The sequence below is a fragment of the Anabas testudineus genome, chromosome 17 (assembly GCF_900324465.2).
Source record: "Anabas testudineus chromosome 17, fAnaTes1.2, whole genome shotgun sequence".
NCBI lineage: Eukaryota > Metazoa > Chordata > Actinopteri > Anabantiformes > Anabantidae > Anabas > Anabas testudineus.
Window position 1 is genome coordinate 20933200 of NC_046626.1, and position 17083 is coordinate 20950282.

At 42.0% G+C, this 17083-nt stretch overlaps 1 protein-coding gene across 12 annotated transcripts in view; it reads left to right on the forward strand.

Annotated features, from left to right (window-relative positions):
- Positions 1-17083, forward strand: part of LOC113172001 (partitioning defective 3 homolog) — a 179438-nt gene that overhangs the window by 70041 nt on the left and 92314 nt on the right. For all 12 annotated transcript variants that reach the window (XM_026374766.1, XM_026374770.1, XM_026374767.1 and 9 more), the window contains exons 6-8: positions 11908-11999; positions 13675-13758; positions 16234-16359. In XM_026374766.1, coding sequence (XP_026230551.1) covers positions 11908-11999; positions 13675-13758; positions 16234-16359 — 302 coding nt within the window. The remainder of the gene's footprint in view (positions 1-11907; positions 12000-13674; positions 13759-16233; positions 16360-17083) is intronic.

Below are 17083 nucleotides of genomic sequence, written 5' to 3' on the forward strand. Positions count from 1 at the left end.
TCAGCCAATTAAGAAGAAAAGCCACAAGCCGCTGAGCTGTCTGCAGTGTGAGTGTGGACGGCTGAACTTCAAAACACAACACACACACACTTACACACCCAAGCAGCGTGTACCTTGTGTAAGTCTGTCATCACCTCTGACGGTCTCTGAGGACTTGGATGTCATACAGTATGCGTGTGCTGTATTTGTTGTATGCAGTGTCTCTCTAATACCTCTTCCTTTATGTCTCTCTGGTTAAATATTGACGTGTATGTGTATGTTTAAAAAACAAGGTTGGATACACCACCACATTAAATAAACCTTTATAGATGAAGAAGAGTTATTTTTCTGATTCTTGGGCAGAAAAAAAACTCAAAAACCCTATAATGCATAGGAACAATGCTTAAAACCGTGTTGTTTGGTTTTTACTGCACAATAATGGATTGGTTTATGTTCCCACCACCTGGAGAACTTTCCCTGACAACTGACATCTCCTCTCTCTCCTCTTCTCCTGTCAGCATTAACACAGAGGATCTAGATTCTCCTCGTAGAGCATTACAAATACTCACTCACACACACCAAAATGCGTCAAGTGTCCAAACCAAACATAAATATCCCTCTGCCATTTGCATTAACGATCATTAAATCGTAAATAGGTTCTCAAAAGGCTGTACATGAACGCAACTGCATGCTCAGATTTGTATGTTGTAAGCAATTACTGTTTCCTTTAAATAGTAATCTGCAGTAGTTTCACTTACACCACAAATTGGACCCGATCTCCAGCTTGTTGGCAGTATTTTAATTCATTTGTTGTTACAGTCAAGTCAGTTTAATTTGGAGCAGATTGTAAAAATGGAATTTGACCAAAAGAAATATAAAATCCAATTAAATAATTAACAAAAACTGACGATAACAAACACATTTTATGTTCATATTAATAACTACAGAGATGAAATTGGTAAAAGGCTTTAGGTCTTAACACATGACAGCGAGTGACAGTTCTAAATGTCTAGTTTCTGGTAAATCGTTAATGTTCTGGAGGAAGTGATGCTCTTTGAGGTTTTATTATGTTTGTTGTGATAAGTGTCAAGAACTGGGTAATTGGTATGAGAAGTCAGAGCTGCTGTGATTGAGGAGACATGAGAGCAATCCACAGGTCAAAATGTAGTCATCTGACATCCAGAGGAAATAATCTGGTAGAGAAGTGAACACATTGACTTACTGACAAGTGAAATCAAGTGAAAAACTACCTAAACACATCTGTCACTTTTACACTTATAGCATCTTAGCAGTGGAGTCTTTGTCAAGCTGTTGACTAGAATGACCCGAGTAAAGTTGTCATTGTCAAACTGAGTTTGTGTCTTTTAAAATATGTGATTCACAGGCACAGTAAAGGATATGATGATTGCTAAGGGATCCGATTTGGGAATCTACACGCCAGTAATTCAGGAAGCATCCAGCGTGTAGTTCTGTGTATCACAGTGTGTGTTTGTGAGGCTGTTGTGTGTCCTCAACCATTATTATCAGCCATGTTATCCTTCACGGTGGCATGGAGGCATCGCACAACCCACTGGGGATGTTGTTACACAGACATATGAAGGCAGTTCTGCACACACACCTTTATACCTGGGCAGGAATTTTAATGCTGGCGTATGCATGTGTGCACTGCACACACACTGACACATGCCACTAACAAGCCAGTTTGTCGAACATATACCTGCACCATAATATTCTGCCCATGCAGGATTTCATAAACACACACACACACACAATTTAACTTTGCATACACTACATTTCAGATTCTACTTGAACATGTGTGTGTGTGCACACATATAGACGCACACATGTTGACACACACTGCTACTATATACACAGCTAAACAAGGGAGACCATGCACGCACACACACATTTCTCCAGTGCCTCCTAACTAACAAGCCTCCATGCAGTGTGTGTAGTGGAGAGTTGAGTCCCTCAGGTGCACAGTGCAGCTTTAGCAGGATAAATCATGCAAACCTGAGCCATACACTCATAAATCACCTCAGAGCGAGTGTGTGTGTTCGTATGTGCATGCATAATGTGCACTGAAACCTGCACTTTTAAGTTTGGAGTATCTACATCTGTGTGTGTGTGTGTCTGTTGTTTTGTACATGCAGGTGTGTATCATACATCCCATTATCTCAGTGAGGGCTGAAGAGTTCTGTAGGTGCACACACTGTGTGTGTGTGTGTCTTACTGTTAACAAGACAGATGAAAGTGAACCTTGTACCTTTCGAAGCAGCAGGGTGAGTTTAGATTCAGAAGAAATGTCCAGTAGGTGCTGCTGTGGAGCTTAGGTTGAAGGAAGACAGCTTTGAGGGTGTGTGCATACATCTTTCTGTGTTTGTGTGGACAACATTTCGTTCATTACCATGGTTGTGAGGACATTTTGGCCTGTTTGACTGTTTTATGGTTAAGACTTGGTTTTAGGGTCCAGGTTAGCTTGACGTTTAGGGTTAGGGTAAGTGGGTAGGGAACACATTACTGCGTATCAGAGAGGTTCCTCACTACTATAAAAAGATCATTGTGTGTGCATATGTTCTGTCCTTCTGTTGCTGCTCTGCATGTGAGCGTAGTGTGAACGGGTCTGCAGATAAATACCGTAGGTGTGTGTTTGTATTTGCAGATGTGTGAACAGCTCGGTGTTAATCTGCAGTCACCTTGCTATTATGAGCCTTTAGTCTGACTCCTCTTCTTTCTTCGCACTTTTCCATCAGTATTGTTTTTATGTGAACCTCATTACTCTCTCTGTCTTTGTACCATTTTCTATTACTCACAATTCTCTTTTGCAGCTTCTACATACAACAATCACTGTTTTCTCTGTGTGCCCCATTGTTTCTTTCGTTTTGTTTCATTTGATACAGGCTAATGTTATTAGAATTAATATGATGACAGGCACTGAACTTTCCCATCTTTAACCCACATGGAACAATTAGAAAAAGTTCCTGCATGCGTCAGTGAGTTTTTGTCTTTTTAATGCGTCAGATTACAAACATGTGAAATCCAGTCTCACGTATTAATCATTGTATTTGACGTACATTCCCATATTCTTTGAATACTTTGACCAGGACAGAATAAACTTAGCATCCGTCCTTTCTAGATCCACACATCATACCTCTTTAAAATCGTTCTGTTTTACTCCCCATCTCCCCATCGCTATTGATCCTCCTCCCTTTACTCCCTGCTTTTCATGTCACCTCTCACATCATCACTTTTATTTTGATTGCTCTCTTTTCTCTCTGTCTCTCTTCCTCCTCTTCTCCTCCGCTCCTCACTGCCTTTGATCTTTTGGTTTTAATATGACAGAGAGCCATGGGAGCTCAGATCCCTTCCAGCTGGGATAGACGGGGTGAGAGAGCAGGAATAGAGACAGAAGGAAGATGAAAGACAGCTCTCCCTCTGTTGAGTGTTTGCATTTTCCCTGAGGGGGATCTCTACCTTAGGGTGCAACCTGCCGTCAGGACTTTGCACACACACACAAGCACATCATTTGCTTTTCATCACCTGCTACCAAGATCTAATTACACCTAAAATAGATCTCGTCAGGTTGGACAGATGGCAGCTCTTTCTGAAACTCAATCCACCTGTTGAGGTACAGGAAAAAAAAAGAGAAGAAACACAGTCAAATCAAAGATAAGAATCTCGGTTCTGTAAACAGGCTGTGCTCCGCAGGTTTATCATTAGCGCAGAGAAAACGAACAAGAGATAGAGACTCTGGCAGATGAAAGGAGACGAGTGGAGAAGAGGGTATTTTGTGGAGGAGTTTATCGGAGGTCTATAAAACGATCAAAGGCAGACAAGAAGGATGACAACAGCAGGTGTCGGTTGTTATCAGAGGAGAATCGGAGGGATCTGACAGGAGAGGAATAGAGGTGATTATTGAGGCCTGGTGTGCTCTGACAATGAAATCCTGCCAATTGAAGACAGGCACTGAGGTTGTCCTCTAAATGAAGGATCATGGGTTTCATTTCCAGAACAGCTAAACCCTCACCCTATACCAGATTCCCTCAAAATGGTCTCCAGGTGATGCATCTTGTGTGACATTGTGTGATCATTGTTAAGCTTTCTACTAATCCATTAAATCTGTCATACTTTACTCTGTCATCTGTTTGGCCTTTAAAATATTTATTTTAGGTGAAACACAAGGTTCTTTTAAGTTATATAAACATTTTGCCACAAACCTCAGAGATAAAATATTGGTAAGTAGCCATATTACTATTAATATATTACATCTGAAAATATGACAAAATCATTTTCATTTGGACATTAGTTTAATTTAGTTCTGTAAATCCCATCAACACTAGTTGGTAAGATGACAAAAAACAATTTGGTTTTAAGTCCAATTAATTTTCATCAAGTATTAAAAATGAGATATCCACTGACTTATAGGATGGTTTCAAACTGTGATGATGATCATTTGGATACTGATACTTACACTAACAGGATAACTGACACCTTACGTACTGTACCTAAAGTAATCACAAATATCGTTAAACATAAATTAAGTGCAAACTAAATTTTCCCTAATTTTTAAAAAAGTTTTATCCTTAGTTGTAAAACTCAGTCATTGGTGTTCTGCTGAAGCTGCATCATATACACCTTCAAAGTGCTGCAGCAGGAAGCAGAAATAAGTCAAAGTAGGAAAGAATGCAGAGTGAGTGTGACTCCTTGTGTTTCTCCCTGACTTGTTTATATAGAGACAGTCTTCTTCTCAGCAGCAGCCATTACAGTCACTGAGTCAGCCAGAATAATGGCCTTCAATCTGACAACTCTACCTCAGTGTGTGTGTGTGTGTGTGTGTGTGTGTGTGAGATGCTTGTCACCATTATCCAAGCCCCCTTCCTCTCAGAGGGATAGTTACTGTGCTCTGTAGAGGCGGCTCCATCAGGAGTCTCATCTCGATAAACGGTGCATCATATCAACACGCGGCCCGGGTTGAACAGCCACAGTCCACCCTCACCTGTCACCTCTGTTTTTAGGCCATACAAGAAATGCAGCATGGGATCCAGACCTAGTTCCTGCACATCTGATGAAACCACACAGACGTAGAAAAGTCTGCAAACCTGCTGGCAGTTCTCATTATTTTTAAGTCTTCCTAGACTCAAAAGCATATATGGTATAAAATTCTTGTGAGAATGTGAAATTGTACAGCAGTAATCAATACACAGGACACACGAAGTAGTTCAATTTGCCTCCAGGACTATTTAGTGTCTGCTGTGGACCTTTTAACCATGTAACATGTCCTCATCAGGAGGACCGATGATGTGGAACAACCACTAAATGAATCTTGAGGTGAGATTGCTTTTGTCAAATTCAATGTCCCAGTATGTGAGCGTTGTTCATAGAGTTCTACGAGGCCTATATGGCACATTATACACAGTACACAAGTGAATGCAGCACCTACAGTAGGTAAATAAGCAGAGAAACACTATGAAAACAAATGCGTTCATAACGAATGTTGTTTCTTTTAACTTGCCCCCAGCGTACGTGGGCTCCTCTTTCTATACGAGTGTGTGTACTCATGCTGTTCCAGTTGGCCCAGGGTTCCATCCCACATGTGTGTTACACCTGATATAAACACACATGCACACATTTCTTTCTCAGTCATCTACTGTAATCCATTGTCTTACTCTCTCTCCCTCCCTCCCTCTCCATCCACCTGTGTCATGTTTGACATTGTCAGTAGAGCCAAGTCAAGCTGATTCTGACAGTGTGTGTTGGATTCAGGCCTACATCAACGTTCAGCCCAACTCTGGCTGATTACTGTCTAAATAACCCGTCCACACTGCTGCAATGCCAGAGAAGGACCTCTGCAGGGTTAAAGAAAGATATTTTAGCTGAATTTGGTATTTTAGTAAATAAAGTTTATTTTAATATAGCAATAAAATCCAAACTATGATTTAAAAAATTGAAGTTTTAGCTGATATAATTTCGTTATTAACTGTAGCATCAGTCAACATCATCAAGTGTTAAAATACTTTGTATGAAACTGATGTTAGAACTTTAACTTTTCGCATCTTTCTTTGCCCTGACAACTAAAAACTAACACAAAAAATGGCAGAACGTCCCTGAATTCCCTCCAGTGTCACGTTGGGAGTTTTCAAAGCCACGTTTGTCATCCTTTGAACAAGCTTTGTCGTGGCTTTCTGGTCCTCTGTGTAACGTGTCTTTGTCTGTCTCTGTATCTGCCTCTCTGTCATTCTCTTTGACTCGGTCTCTCTGTGTGACTACCTTTCCTTTTATTCTCTAGTCTTTCATTTCTCTGTCCTCATCACTCAGTTCATCTCCCCTGTGCTCTCAGGAGAAATTGTTTCTGAAACACTTCTCACTAGTCTGAGGACTTTTTTCACAAGAGATATCTCTATTAAAAATCGCAAGGAATCAAGTCAGCGTAAAACATCCTGCTCCACCCTCCTCACTGTGACTCAAACTCACCCTAACAAGCTACAAACCAAGTGTCATTCACACCTTTCGCAATTCTGTTTTGAGTGACTGAACTCTCAGGGGAATTGGCTCCTAAAGTATGAGTTTTGAAATTGCTTAGATTCTTGATGAGGCCTCCATTGTCTATTATTTCAGGGAAGATTGCGTTGCTTATTTTGCTGTGGTGATACCCCTTTTTCCTGCCCTATGCTCTTTGATTGAATTGGATTGCAGAAATTGCAGTTGAATTAAATTGATTGCTACAGCAGCACCGCTGTCATTTAGGAAGTGCTGGAAGTCTTATTTTGTTCATGCTGCCATTGCTGCACCTCTCAGTCAGGTTGTTCGGTGATGTACACAAATGCAGCGCTATGGAAAAATCAACATCTGTAAAGTTGGTTCTGGATTCAAAACTAAGTTTGACCGAAAATGAGGAAAGTGGTTGATTAAGGCTGCGGCTGGAGCCAATACCAGCAGAGGATAAGAGAGTTCAACATGGACAGATCGCAAGGCTATAAGGGCTGACATACCATCAGACAACCACCTACAGGCACCAATTAACCAATTAAGTCACCAATTAACCTAACTGTATATCTTTGGACTACAAGGGGAAACTGTACCTGGAGACACCCACACAGACTGGGGAGAAATATCAAACTCGGCACAGAAAGATCCCAACCAGCTGAAGTCTAGAGGATGTTCTGAGGAAACGGTGCTATCGCTAGCAGTAACATGTCTCACTCGATGCCTGTTCTTAAATTTACATGATGTATTAATCTTAAAACACTTCTAAGTCTAGTACATAGTCATTAGGAAGCTGTTGAAACACTTAGAAGAGGAGTGGTGTATAAGAGCAGCTCAACATTAAAATTATCATCCAGACCTCTGGGAGACGTGCAGAAATGTGAAAGGACATGAAGTGCATGTTCTCCTTTCTAACAACTATAGTATTTCTTTCTTCTTCTTCTTTTATCCCCATTTTCTGCACCCCACTCCTCTTAAATAAAAAAACTAAACAAAACAACAAAACCTAAATTAAAACAGACACACAAACATAAACTATTCGCCCGTCCTCGTGTAATGACCCAACCGGCAGCCAGGATGATATAAAGTCTGATAACATCCCCTCGACTCAATGAATCCTCGAGTTATTGACGATGCCGTCGCCTGTCTGAATTTCATTATCAAAGTGTCTTCAAAGGAGACTAATTGAATTAGTACGGGGATTTGTAATTGAACACTCGCTTTTAATGATGCATTGTGGTCTTGCACTGAGCCGAGTGTCGCCATCCATCAAACATCTCAGTCAGGACGGACTGGACGGTTGTGCACTGCAACATCAACGTTATTCCAGGCTTCAACTGTTTCATCCAGAGACATGGATCCCTTTATACTGCAGAATACATTTGGTTGGTATTTAAATGGTGTGTTTAATCACTCACTGTAGTAACAGTCAGCCAGATGAAATGCTAAATACATATTCCCTTTCTCAGCTGGTCTCAGTGTGACATCCTACACCAGTATCACTACAGCTCGATCTCTGACCTCAGAGACGGAGCCAATGAATAACACATGGAAGATCATGTGCCGTGGTGTTTGATCATTACAGCTCTTAACACGATGAGATGAGTCTGTCCATTCAGGTGGGCTGCTGTCAACCTGCAGAGTGCCTTCAGTGAATGAGGACATCTGAAGATAGACTTTCTGTGAGATGAGTGTCTGTGTGTTGTCTGAGCTCCTGAGAAACTGAACAGATTTTTGAAAGGGGTCACACGCCCGCTGACCCAGAAGCTATTTGTGGGTTTTTCCCCTCTTTGTCCCTGTTATTGTTTTCAATCTGTGCACTGCAACTAGCAGTAGAGATCTCACCGTTTCCTGTTGTCAAACATCAATCACAAGGTGCGGCTCAGTCCTGTGGCTTGAGGTTCTGTCTGTGACGCAGTGCTTTTACTAATTTAGCCAATGTAACTATCACTGCTAATGCTAATTAGTCACTGGTTCCATTGCTGTAAAGGATGAATTTAGGATGAGTTCATCATATTTTATGTAAGAGAGGAGACAACAAAGCAGGTAGCCTACAACACGTGAGGAGAACAGAGGCTCTACTGTTGGAACGGTTTATTTGTGTTCATTTACTCCAACTTCACGCGTCTCTCTCCGACCCAGATGGTGTGTAGTGGTCTTCAGGTTACGGGTTAGAGGTTAAGGCTGATTTATAGTTTCTAGTTCAGTGTTTCTTCCGGTACAGACCATATGGGGCTCTGCTGGAGAGGACATAGATACCAGTTAAGAGTGATGGATGCCTGTGGACGGGCATGTGGCTCTTTCAGTGTGTTTATGTATCGGGTTCAGTTTGATACTCTGTGTTCTGGGAAAGTGTTTCTTGCAACGGAATGAGATTTTCAAGGTATAAATAACCATGTTAAAACAGTGTTTTACAACTGTTAAAGGAATGAAGATAGAAGGTATAGCACCAGTGGTGGTGGCAGTGTTCACATCCTCTACTAAAGTGAAATAATGAAGTGTACTATACTGTAAAAGTACTGTGTTACACTTAAAAGTCCTGCATCGAAGATGTTAAGTAAAAGTATGTTAGTAGGTAATTATCACAAAAATGTCCTTAAGGAATTCAAAGTAGCTAATGCAGAACAATGTTCCCTGTGACTGCTCTACTATGAAGTACTACACATAACAGACCTAAATTTTAAAACGTTAATTCTCAAGGTACTAATGCGATCCAGGTCCAGTTCTGTCTGAGTGGTCGCCTTTTAACCAGTTTTAAACATTTACACAGACCGACTCATTCAAGATTTATTCAACATCAAAATGTTTTCATTGTGTCCCTAGAGATTTTTTATCCCCTCCTCTCCATCGGGCCCGTGTGTCTTTCTACCTGCATGCACAGCAGTGCGTAAGTGACATTGCGGTCAAAGTGGCAGGATAGAGGAGCGAGCAGCACTTCATTAAAGTGCAGCATTACTTCACTCACTCTCTCACCCATACGTACACACTAGGTGCACACCACTTCATTTAGTCTGAGAGATAGAAAGGACAGGCCCCGATGGATTCTCCGATTAATCTTTAATGAGCCCCTGGGCCTGAAAACTGCCCACCTTCCTCTGCTTCTCCACATCCAGGAAACAAACAGTGACTTGGCTGGAAAACACATCGGCCGCTCGTCCTCGTACCTGCCTGCCTGTCTGCCAGTCTGCCTGCCTGTCTGCGTGCTAGCCATTAACCCCCCAACTCAGCCCTGAATTATTAATGTGGCTAACTCCCTGCTCGACCAGCCCACTCCCAGCAACGGGAATGGGCGATGTCTTGATGGTGTGTCTGGGAAAGTGTGGCGAGGCCTTTCTGAGTGCCTCCGCTTTTATTCTAGAATAAAAACGGATTAGTTCATCTGTAAATGAAACCGGTCGAGTCAGCATGTGGTGACTTTTGTTTGTCTGGGTAGAAAATGTTATTGTTTCTGTCACAGCTCATAGACACAGTTAAGTTTTTATTGTATTACTTATTATCTACCACAACTGGGCAACACATCAGCTGATGGACGATCTTGTAATATGATCAAAACTCCAGAAGAGTTTTATTGAGGTCGTTGCGTCTACACATCTATTATGTTGACATGTGTCAAGCAAAGCTGCTTCGTTACATATTGGCTGTTTTTTCATTCGCCCCCTTGTAATTATATTGTTCCAGTATTGATTAGATTTATTGATCTGTGGCAGCTGCTATAAATAAAAACACAGGAATGTAAAAACATAGTTCCACACTTGTTTTTCTTCCTCTCTCTCTCTGTCACACACTCACACACAGTTGCAGCCAGATTCCTCAGAGATGTTGCATATTGAAATAAAGTCTGTGAGATGCCAGTGTGAGCTGTGACGAATGCTGATTTCATTTACTCCTCCTCAGATAGTGCAGAGTGACTTTGCTCTTTCTGCCTCTGATGTCTCTCCACCTGAATTTCTCATCTCCTGATAAAGGAGTGTTTGATGTCGTTCCGTGTCTCTTTGTGTTGTTGTTTCTCTCTCTGCTGGACTTTCTTCTTCTCTGACCTGTGAGTGACTGTGTGTACTTTTCTACAATCATCCATATATTTAATAGAAAAACATCTATACAGTCCTAGTTCTGGAAGTAGTCTTACACCATCTACATGTAGTAGAACACGTTTGTTAGTGAAAAGACACGTCTTATGTTCTTGTTAAAAGTGTACGTGCTGCAAAAATGCCCAGTCTGTCTCTTACTAACCACACGTCTTCTTTCTAACCTGTCCAGGATCTCTAACCTAACCACACATATCTCATATATCTACCTCTCTCTCAGTCACAGCTGCTTTGCTGTTTGTTGTCTTTCTCTTTCTCATTCAGTCAGTCTGCACTTGAAGATTCCTAATTTAAACCACGGTAGTCACAGTGCTTCACACACATGCACACACATGCACACACACTCTGCCCTGGAGCTGTATGTCCTCCAGGCACCCAAAGTGTCATGGCAACCGTACGGCAGCCACGGTAACGGCAGGCTCATTTTCATACTGATGAGGCGGCCGGTTGCCGGGGAGGCCTGCGCTGCTGCTCCTGCTGTTGCTGCTGCTCGCTCGTCTCTCCTCTCCAGTGTCGCCCTGAAATTTTAATGACCTTCGTTCTCTGCTTCTCATTTTTCTCTACTTTGCTCTCTATGCACTGTCAGTGTGTTTCTGAGCGTGTGTGTGTGTGTGTGTTTGTGTACATGTCATGAGTCTCAGCTGCAGTATTCAGACGCGCAAGTGTCCACAGTTAATACAAGAAGAGAACAAAAGCAATGTAATTTTAAAGAAATAAGATTTTTTAAAGGGCATGTACTTTTATACCTGTGGAAAGCCTCCTCCGGTTTGCTCCTCCTGGCTCCGTCAGGTCAGCACCTCAGCCTACCTTTTAGGTGGTGGACCACACTTGTGTTTTAACTCTAACAGCCAGATGGGAAATCTCACGTTGGGATCAGACGACACAGCATCAGGCCAGAAAACGGCTTGAGCCACAGATGTGGAGCATCTACAGAAGAAGCTTGTCAGACAAAGAATGTCATGCGGTCTGACCTCGACATCTTTTCTTTTCTTTCTTAACATGATGAGAAAAACATGAAAGCAGCTTCACCCTTTTATTATCTCCCACGAGCAACTGTCATGGTGCTGTGTTGTTCATGTTCATGTTCATGTGTTGCTGTTGTTGAATCTTGGGTTCTTTAGCTGTCTCAGGTTTGTCGCCCAGCCGCAGCCTAGCAGAGTTAATTGGACACCTTTTGTACTAAGGCTTCATTCACTTTTCTCTTTGCTATAATGTGAAAGACACCGTGGTATACAGCGTAGGTCAGGATTCAGCTTCAAAGCCACTTGTGTCAAATGAGTGTATCACTCACTTCAAACCAGCAGTGCTCGCTGAAGTCGTCTCACTCTTCCTGTTTCCTTCTGTTTGTGTTTTATTTTAGGAGGAAGAGGCCAGAGAAGACGAGAATGGTAGGATCGACCCAATCGGTCGAGCTGACTTCTGCTTGGACCACACCCCTGTGAGATCACTAGAGTAAGTCTTTATGTGAGGGATCAGGTTTTTTCCCTCTTGTTTGTTTGACAGGCTGAAACTACACAACCCTCCAACGCTGGAGACACTGACAGTCACATTTCTGAATATTTAAAGAGCTTGATATCAAACCCACTGTTTCCCACTGGGAAAAGTGAAACAGGTGCTGTGAAAATGACACTGATCTAATTATTGTTCAGTTTCAGGACGTTTACTTATTAAACACCATCATTTCTCATAGTTACTCTATGGTAACACTGGACTAAACTAATTGTTCTGGCTCTTAATGTTGACTGATGTTTCCATTAACTGTGTGATGACCAGATCTCTGAAAAACAACATTTAAGTAGTTTGAAACTAGACTTTCTCTTTAAAGTTTAAAGTTGTCCTGGATAAATCAGTGCAGCCGTTGCTTTCTCCACATAATAAGCACTTAAAAGGTAGACCGGCAGGTTCTATATTGTAATCCAGATTTGTTTGTAGAAAATCTCATTTCAACCCTGCATCCTGATTTACATAATTCTCTTTTGTGGGAGCAAAATGATCCTCGTCTCGCCATCAGAGCTCTCCCACGCACTAAGCCATTCAGCTCCTGTTATTAACAACTGTGTTTTGTTTTGTTATTTTGCTCTGTTGCACGCTTCCAGTTTAATATGCAGGTACGGTATTGTCATTATTCCTCTGATTTTCCAGAGACTCTGGCTTCTCGCGCCTCTTAGTTGTCAACAAGGGGCCCATTTTCCCCGAGCTAATTATGGTCATTGTATCAAAGCTGTGAGTGGATTAGATTTGGCATCTTATGAAATGTGCCTGTGCATAGATGTTTTATAGCCAAACAGTTGAACGAGTGAAGAACGCTGCCTGAGAAAAGCAAATTGTTCCACATTTTGTGCTTTTAAGAGGTGAAAGGTTCACATCAGCAAATTCTTCTCTCTGTCAATGCCGTGAAATGATTTGCAACCCAGTGCTTCATCACCAGTACTGTACATCTGTCTGGGTAGAAGACGAAGTCTGAATTTATTTCTCCTCACTTGCATTGATTGGCTACTGTTGTGCAGCTGTGTATAGCTTTTTGAGCATCTGCAATCATCTATAATCACTTTCCAGATACTCTACAGACTCAAGGACTTCTGCTGCACAAAGTCGCAGTTTGTCAATAATCAGTGAATTTCAAGTGAATTTCTGAAATGTCTAGTGTGACTGTGGTTAGTCACGTTAAGGAGAAAACAAAACGTTTGACAGGGTGATGTTACTGTCCGTTTTCCTTAATAAAGGAAGTTTTGACTCTGTGTCACACTTCAGCTCTAAAAGATCCTCCAGAAATGTGATGTTTTGTTTCCTCCCAGACCACATAAGCATTTTATGTCTCCTAACACCCTCAAAGATTCACCCAAATCTATATTTTGTGCACGTTGACTTTTAAGAACCTTCCCGTGTTTGATTTTTTCGGACTGCTCTGTTTTATTGTCTGTTTTCGTTTGTCTCCTCCAGCATCTTCTTTCTTTCAGTTACTTATTCTTTCTCCACTCTGTTGATGTTATGTTATGATCTTTCATCACATCCTATTTTCTGTTTTTGCCCACATGGTGTCACCCCTCTCCTCTCCTCTCCCACACCCACCCACCCCTCGCCTACCCACTCCTGTCTCCTTCGTCTTCCATCCGTCACCGTCTCCCAGAGACATTGTCAGACTGGTGGAGGTGTCAAACGACGGTGGGCCCCTGGGAATCCATGTGGTGCCTTTCAGTGGCAGGGACCGCAGGTAAAAATATCCAGAGCAGAACCGTGTTGTTTTTATAAAAGCAAGAAGAGAGTGAAGAGAGGAGCAGGCAGACGTCCACAGGGCCTTAAATACACATCTGAAAAATGTCCATACGGTTTAAAATGTATCTGTTATGAACTTTAACTCTATTAAATGTCATCAAATGATTGAATTTACATATAAATAGTACAGTAAGTACGTGAACAGGACAGAACAAAATGGAAAACATGCTGCAGTTGATATTCTCTGGAAAGCTCAGTCACACAGACCAGACAGCTTGAAGACTTTTAAAAGGAAGAAAATTGGCCACTTACCCCTGTTGGTTGACGCCTTAGCAGCTTCATTGTAGACGCAAAAAAGAATTCACTTGAATTCTGCTAAAAATTTTGCTTGTGTTAATTTTGTTTCTTGTTTTTTTGGGACTGTGCTGCAGCACCTGAACCCCTACACACACACACACACACACACACACACACACGCACACACACACACACGCACACACGCACACACACACACGCACACACACACACACACACACACACACACACACACACACACACACACACAGATGCTGGACATTCTTGTTTTGGTGCCCATGTGTAAATGCCTCATTACTTATAGAAGCCCCAATGTCATGCACAATGTCAGCACCATGAAGTCATTTGCCAGTTTACAGTGATCAATCATGCCTGTTTAGAGCTAGCAGGTGACTGTCATATTCCTTCCTGGCTGCTGTCACATCAGCTTTACATGATTCAAAGGATACACTGAGCAGTGCACGCAACACATGCACGCATACCTACAGCACATTCAGGAGCATGCGTGCACAGCTGGGGCAAAGCTGCAAAGGAATTAGAGGAATTTCACATCTGGTTTAAATATACGCAGCAAGGTGGAGCAATCACAGTTATGAGAAGGCAGTTTAAAAACTCAGTATATTTGAGTGTTTGACATTGGTTTTAAATCTAACCTTTATTTTTTATTGGTGCACTAAAACTAAGACTTCACGCTGGTTTTAGCTAAGGTCTAATGATTTTAATTCATCAGTGTGAAGTTGCAGTTACTTCCTTTTAGCTGCATATTGCCTCCAGCACTGAGTCACATACAGTTGCAACTTTGTTTTTGCAGTATTCTGCCCCCACGCACACTCACGATCAGGGACTAAAAAGGTCACTCGTACACTTTATTGAAAATCAACATATCACTTTTCTCACTGCCGAACCTAATCAACCTAAAAGCACATTTAGAAGTCGCCTTTCTTTTATTGGGGAAATGTCAGAGTGGGTGTCCTAAGATTAAGATGCCCAGCTTTCATCAGAGAAATAGCCCTTCCACAGCAAATCACATTGTGTTCTCACTCAAATGTAATCACTGGAGTTGTCTCTGAACTATTTCAACTCCTGAACTTCTCCCACTCTGTAATCTCATTCCCATTCATATTGAATTATAAGCCTTAGGCGAGGGCGAGCATTAAACCCTAAAATCAACCCAATTTACCTAGGCGACACTCGGTCGTACTACCTCAGAAGAAGCCTCAGTACACATAAACAGACTATCTAGCCGAAAAGACTTGATTAGGTTTGCGCCATCTTTCCTACCCGTGGCTGATTTTCCTCCTCAGACTCGGGTCTATAATCCGCAGAGCGCCCTTTCAGGTGAAGTTAGCCCCTTGCTGCGGCTCTTCAGGAAGGCATAAGCCAGTTTGCCACACCGGATTACAGGGCGTCAACCGTTGCAGCTCAGCAGGGCTGAAGTGCTGCTGTACGCGAGCTCACAGCCTCTCTCCTGATATCAGTATTTAATAGAACTGTTTCATGTCTTCTCTCAAAGTACTTTTTTTGACTTAGAATAAAGAACTCAGAAAACGTTGACCCTGGCAGAACCATAGTCGACTTTTTTTATGTGTTGATTGCTTTTGAATAGATGCCACCCCCACACAGCCTCTGAAGCACCCTGATGCGATGTGACTGCCTCATTGGTACACTGATGATGCAAATGACAAGAGCACACTGTACACTCACTTCAAGTACCACCGGATAAAACAGAGGCAGCAATTAGGAATAGCACTTTTTTGACTGACATGCTTTTCATTAAAACCATAAAAAGTGATTCCAGCAGGAGTGTTTGTGCCCAAGAATGCATTTTATGGTAGAAATAATGAAAAAAAAAACTTAGATCATCAAGGAATTTCACATCAAAAAGTATTTGATGGAAAATACAAAGATTTGTTAAAAAATCTGTTGAAATCTTTAAGGAATTTGAAAATTGAGCCGCCCGGTTTACAGGTATATTGTATAAGAACAGTTTTATATATTATATATTAAGTCTTTGATGCAGAAAAATCACATTTCACTTCTCAGATAAAATTGCAGTGACTTTAATTCCAGTGTATTCTCCACCTCAGCAACAAAGCAGCATTTTAAAACCGTGGACGTTGCATTTCATGCTGTTGACGTGAACTTTTGAACATTTCAGAACTCTTGGCTTGTTGGTCAAGCGTCTGGAAAGGGGAGGGAAGGCAGAGCAGCAAGCCCTCTTCCAGGAGAACGACTGTATTGTCCGTATCAATAATGGAGACCTGCGAAACATCCGCTTTGAACAGTAAGACAGCAGCTGACAGGAGCCACTGCTGAGCTCTGGTGCTTCCCGTGTGATTTGCTTTTCTACCTACAGTCTTAAACCCTCTTTTTGTCGTTATCCTCTCCCCTCGTGCCTTTTTAGCCTTCTCTCTGCCACTGTGCCATCTCCTCTACTGCCTGTCACTGTGCTAGGCTAACCCTTCCTTATTTAACTCCTGTAGGTCAGCCCCCTCAGTCGCTGACACAGTCCCTCCAACTCTTTTTCCCCTGTGTTTCACTAGCAGCTCCTCTGGACTCCGACTCCAGCACTTTTCTCTCTCCTTCCATGGGAAGGAATGAGAATAAGGCTCCTAACATTAGCAGCCTCTGCTTTCCAGTGTCTCGTGTTTTCAATTCCTGCCTAACCAAACGCAGCTGCTAACCCCCCCCCCTCTATCCTTTCTAGAGTCTGTGTGATGCATGAATGCCTTGGTCTCCACACACACACACATATATATTTGCTATTTCGTGTTTTTGATCTGAACTCCATGCAGTTGCAGTATACATTTCATAGGTAATATACATTTTGTAAGACAGCAATCATGCAAAGTACCACCCACACATGACCACGTACAGATGCACAATAATGATGCATTGCTGTCCCATGGGATTCAACAGTTCCTGGAAATACAGGCGGTTTGTTCAAACAGGTCACACATAAAACAAACATCATTTTCTACTTGTGGTATCAAACCATTCATTTTGGT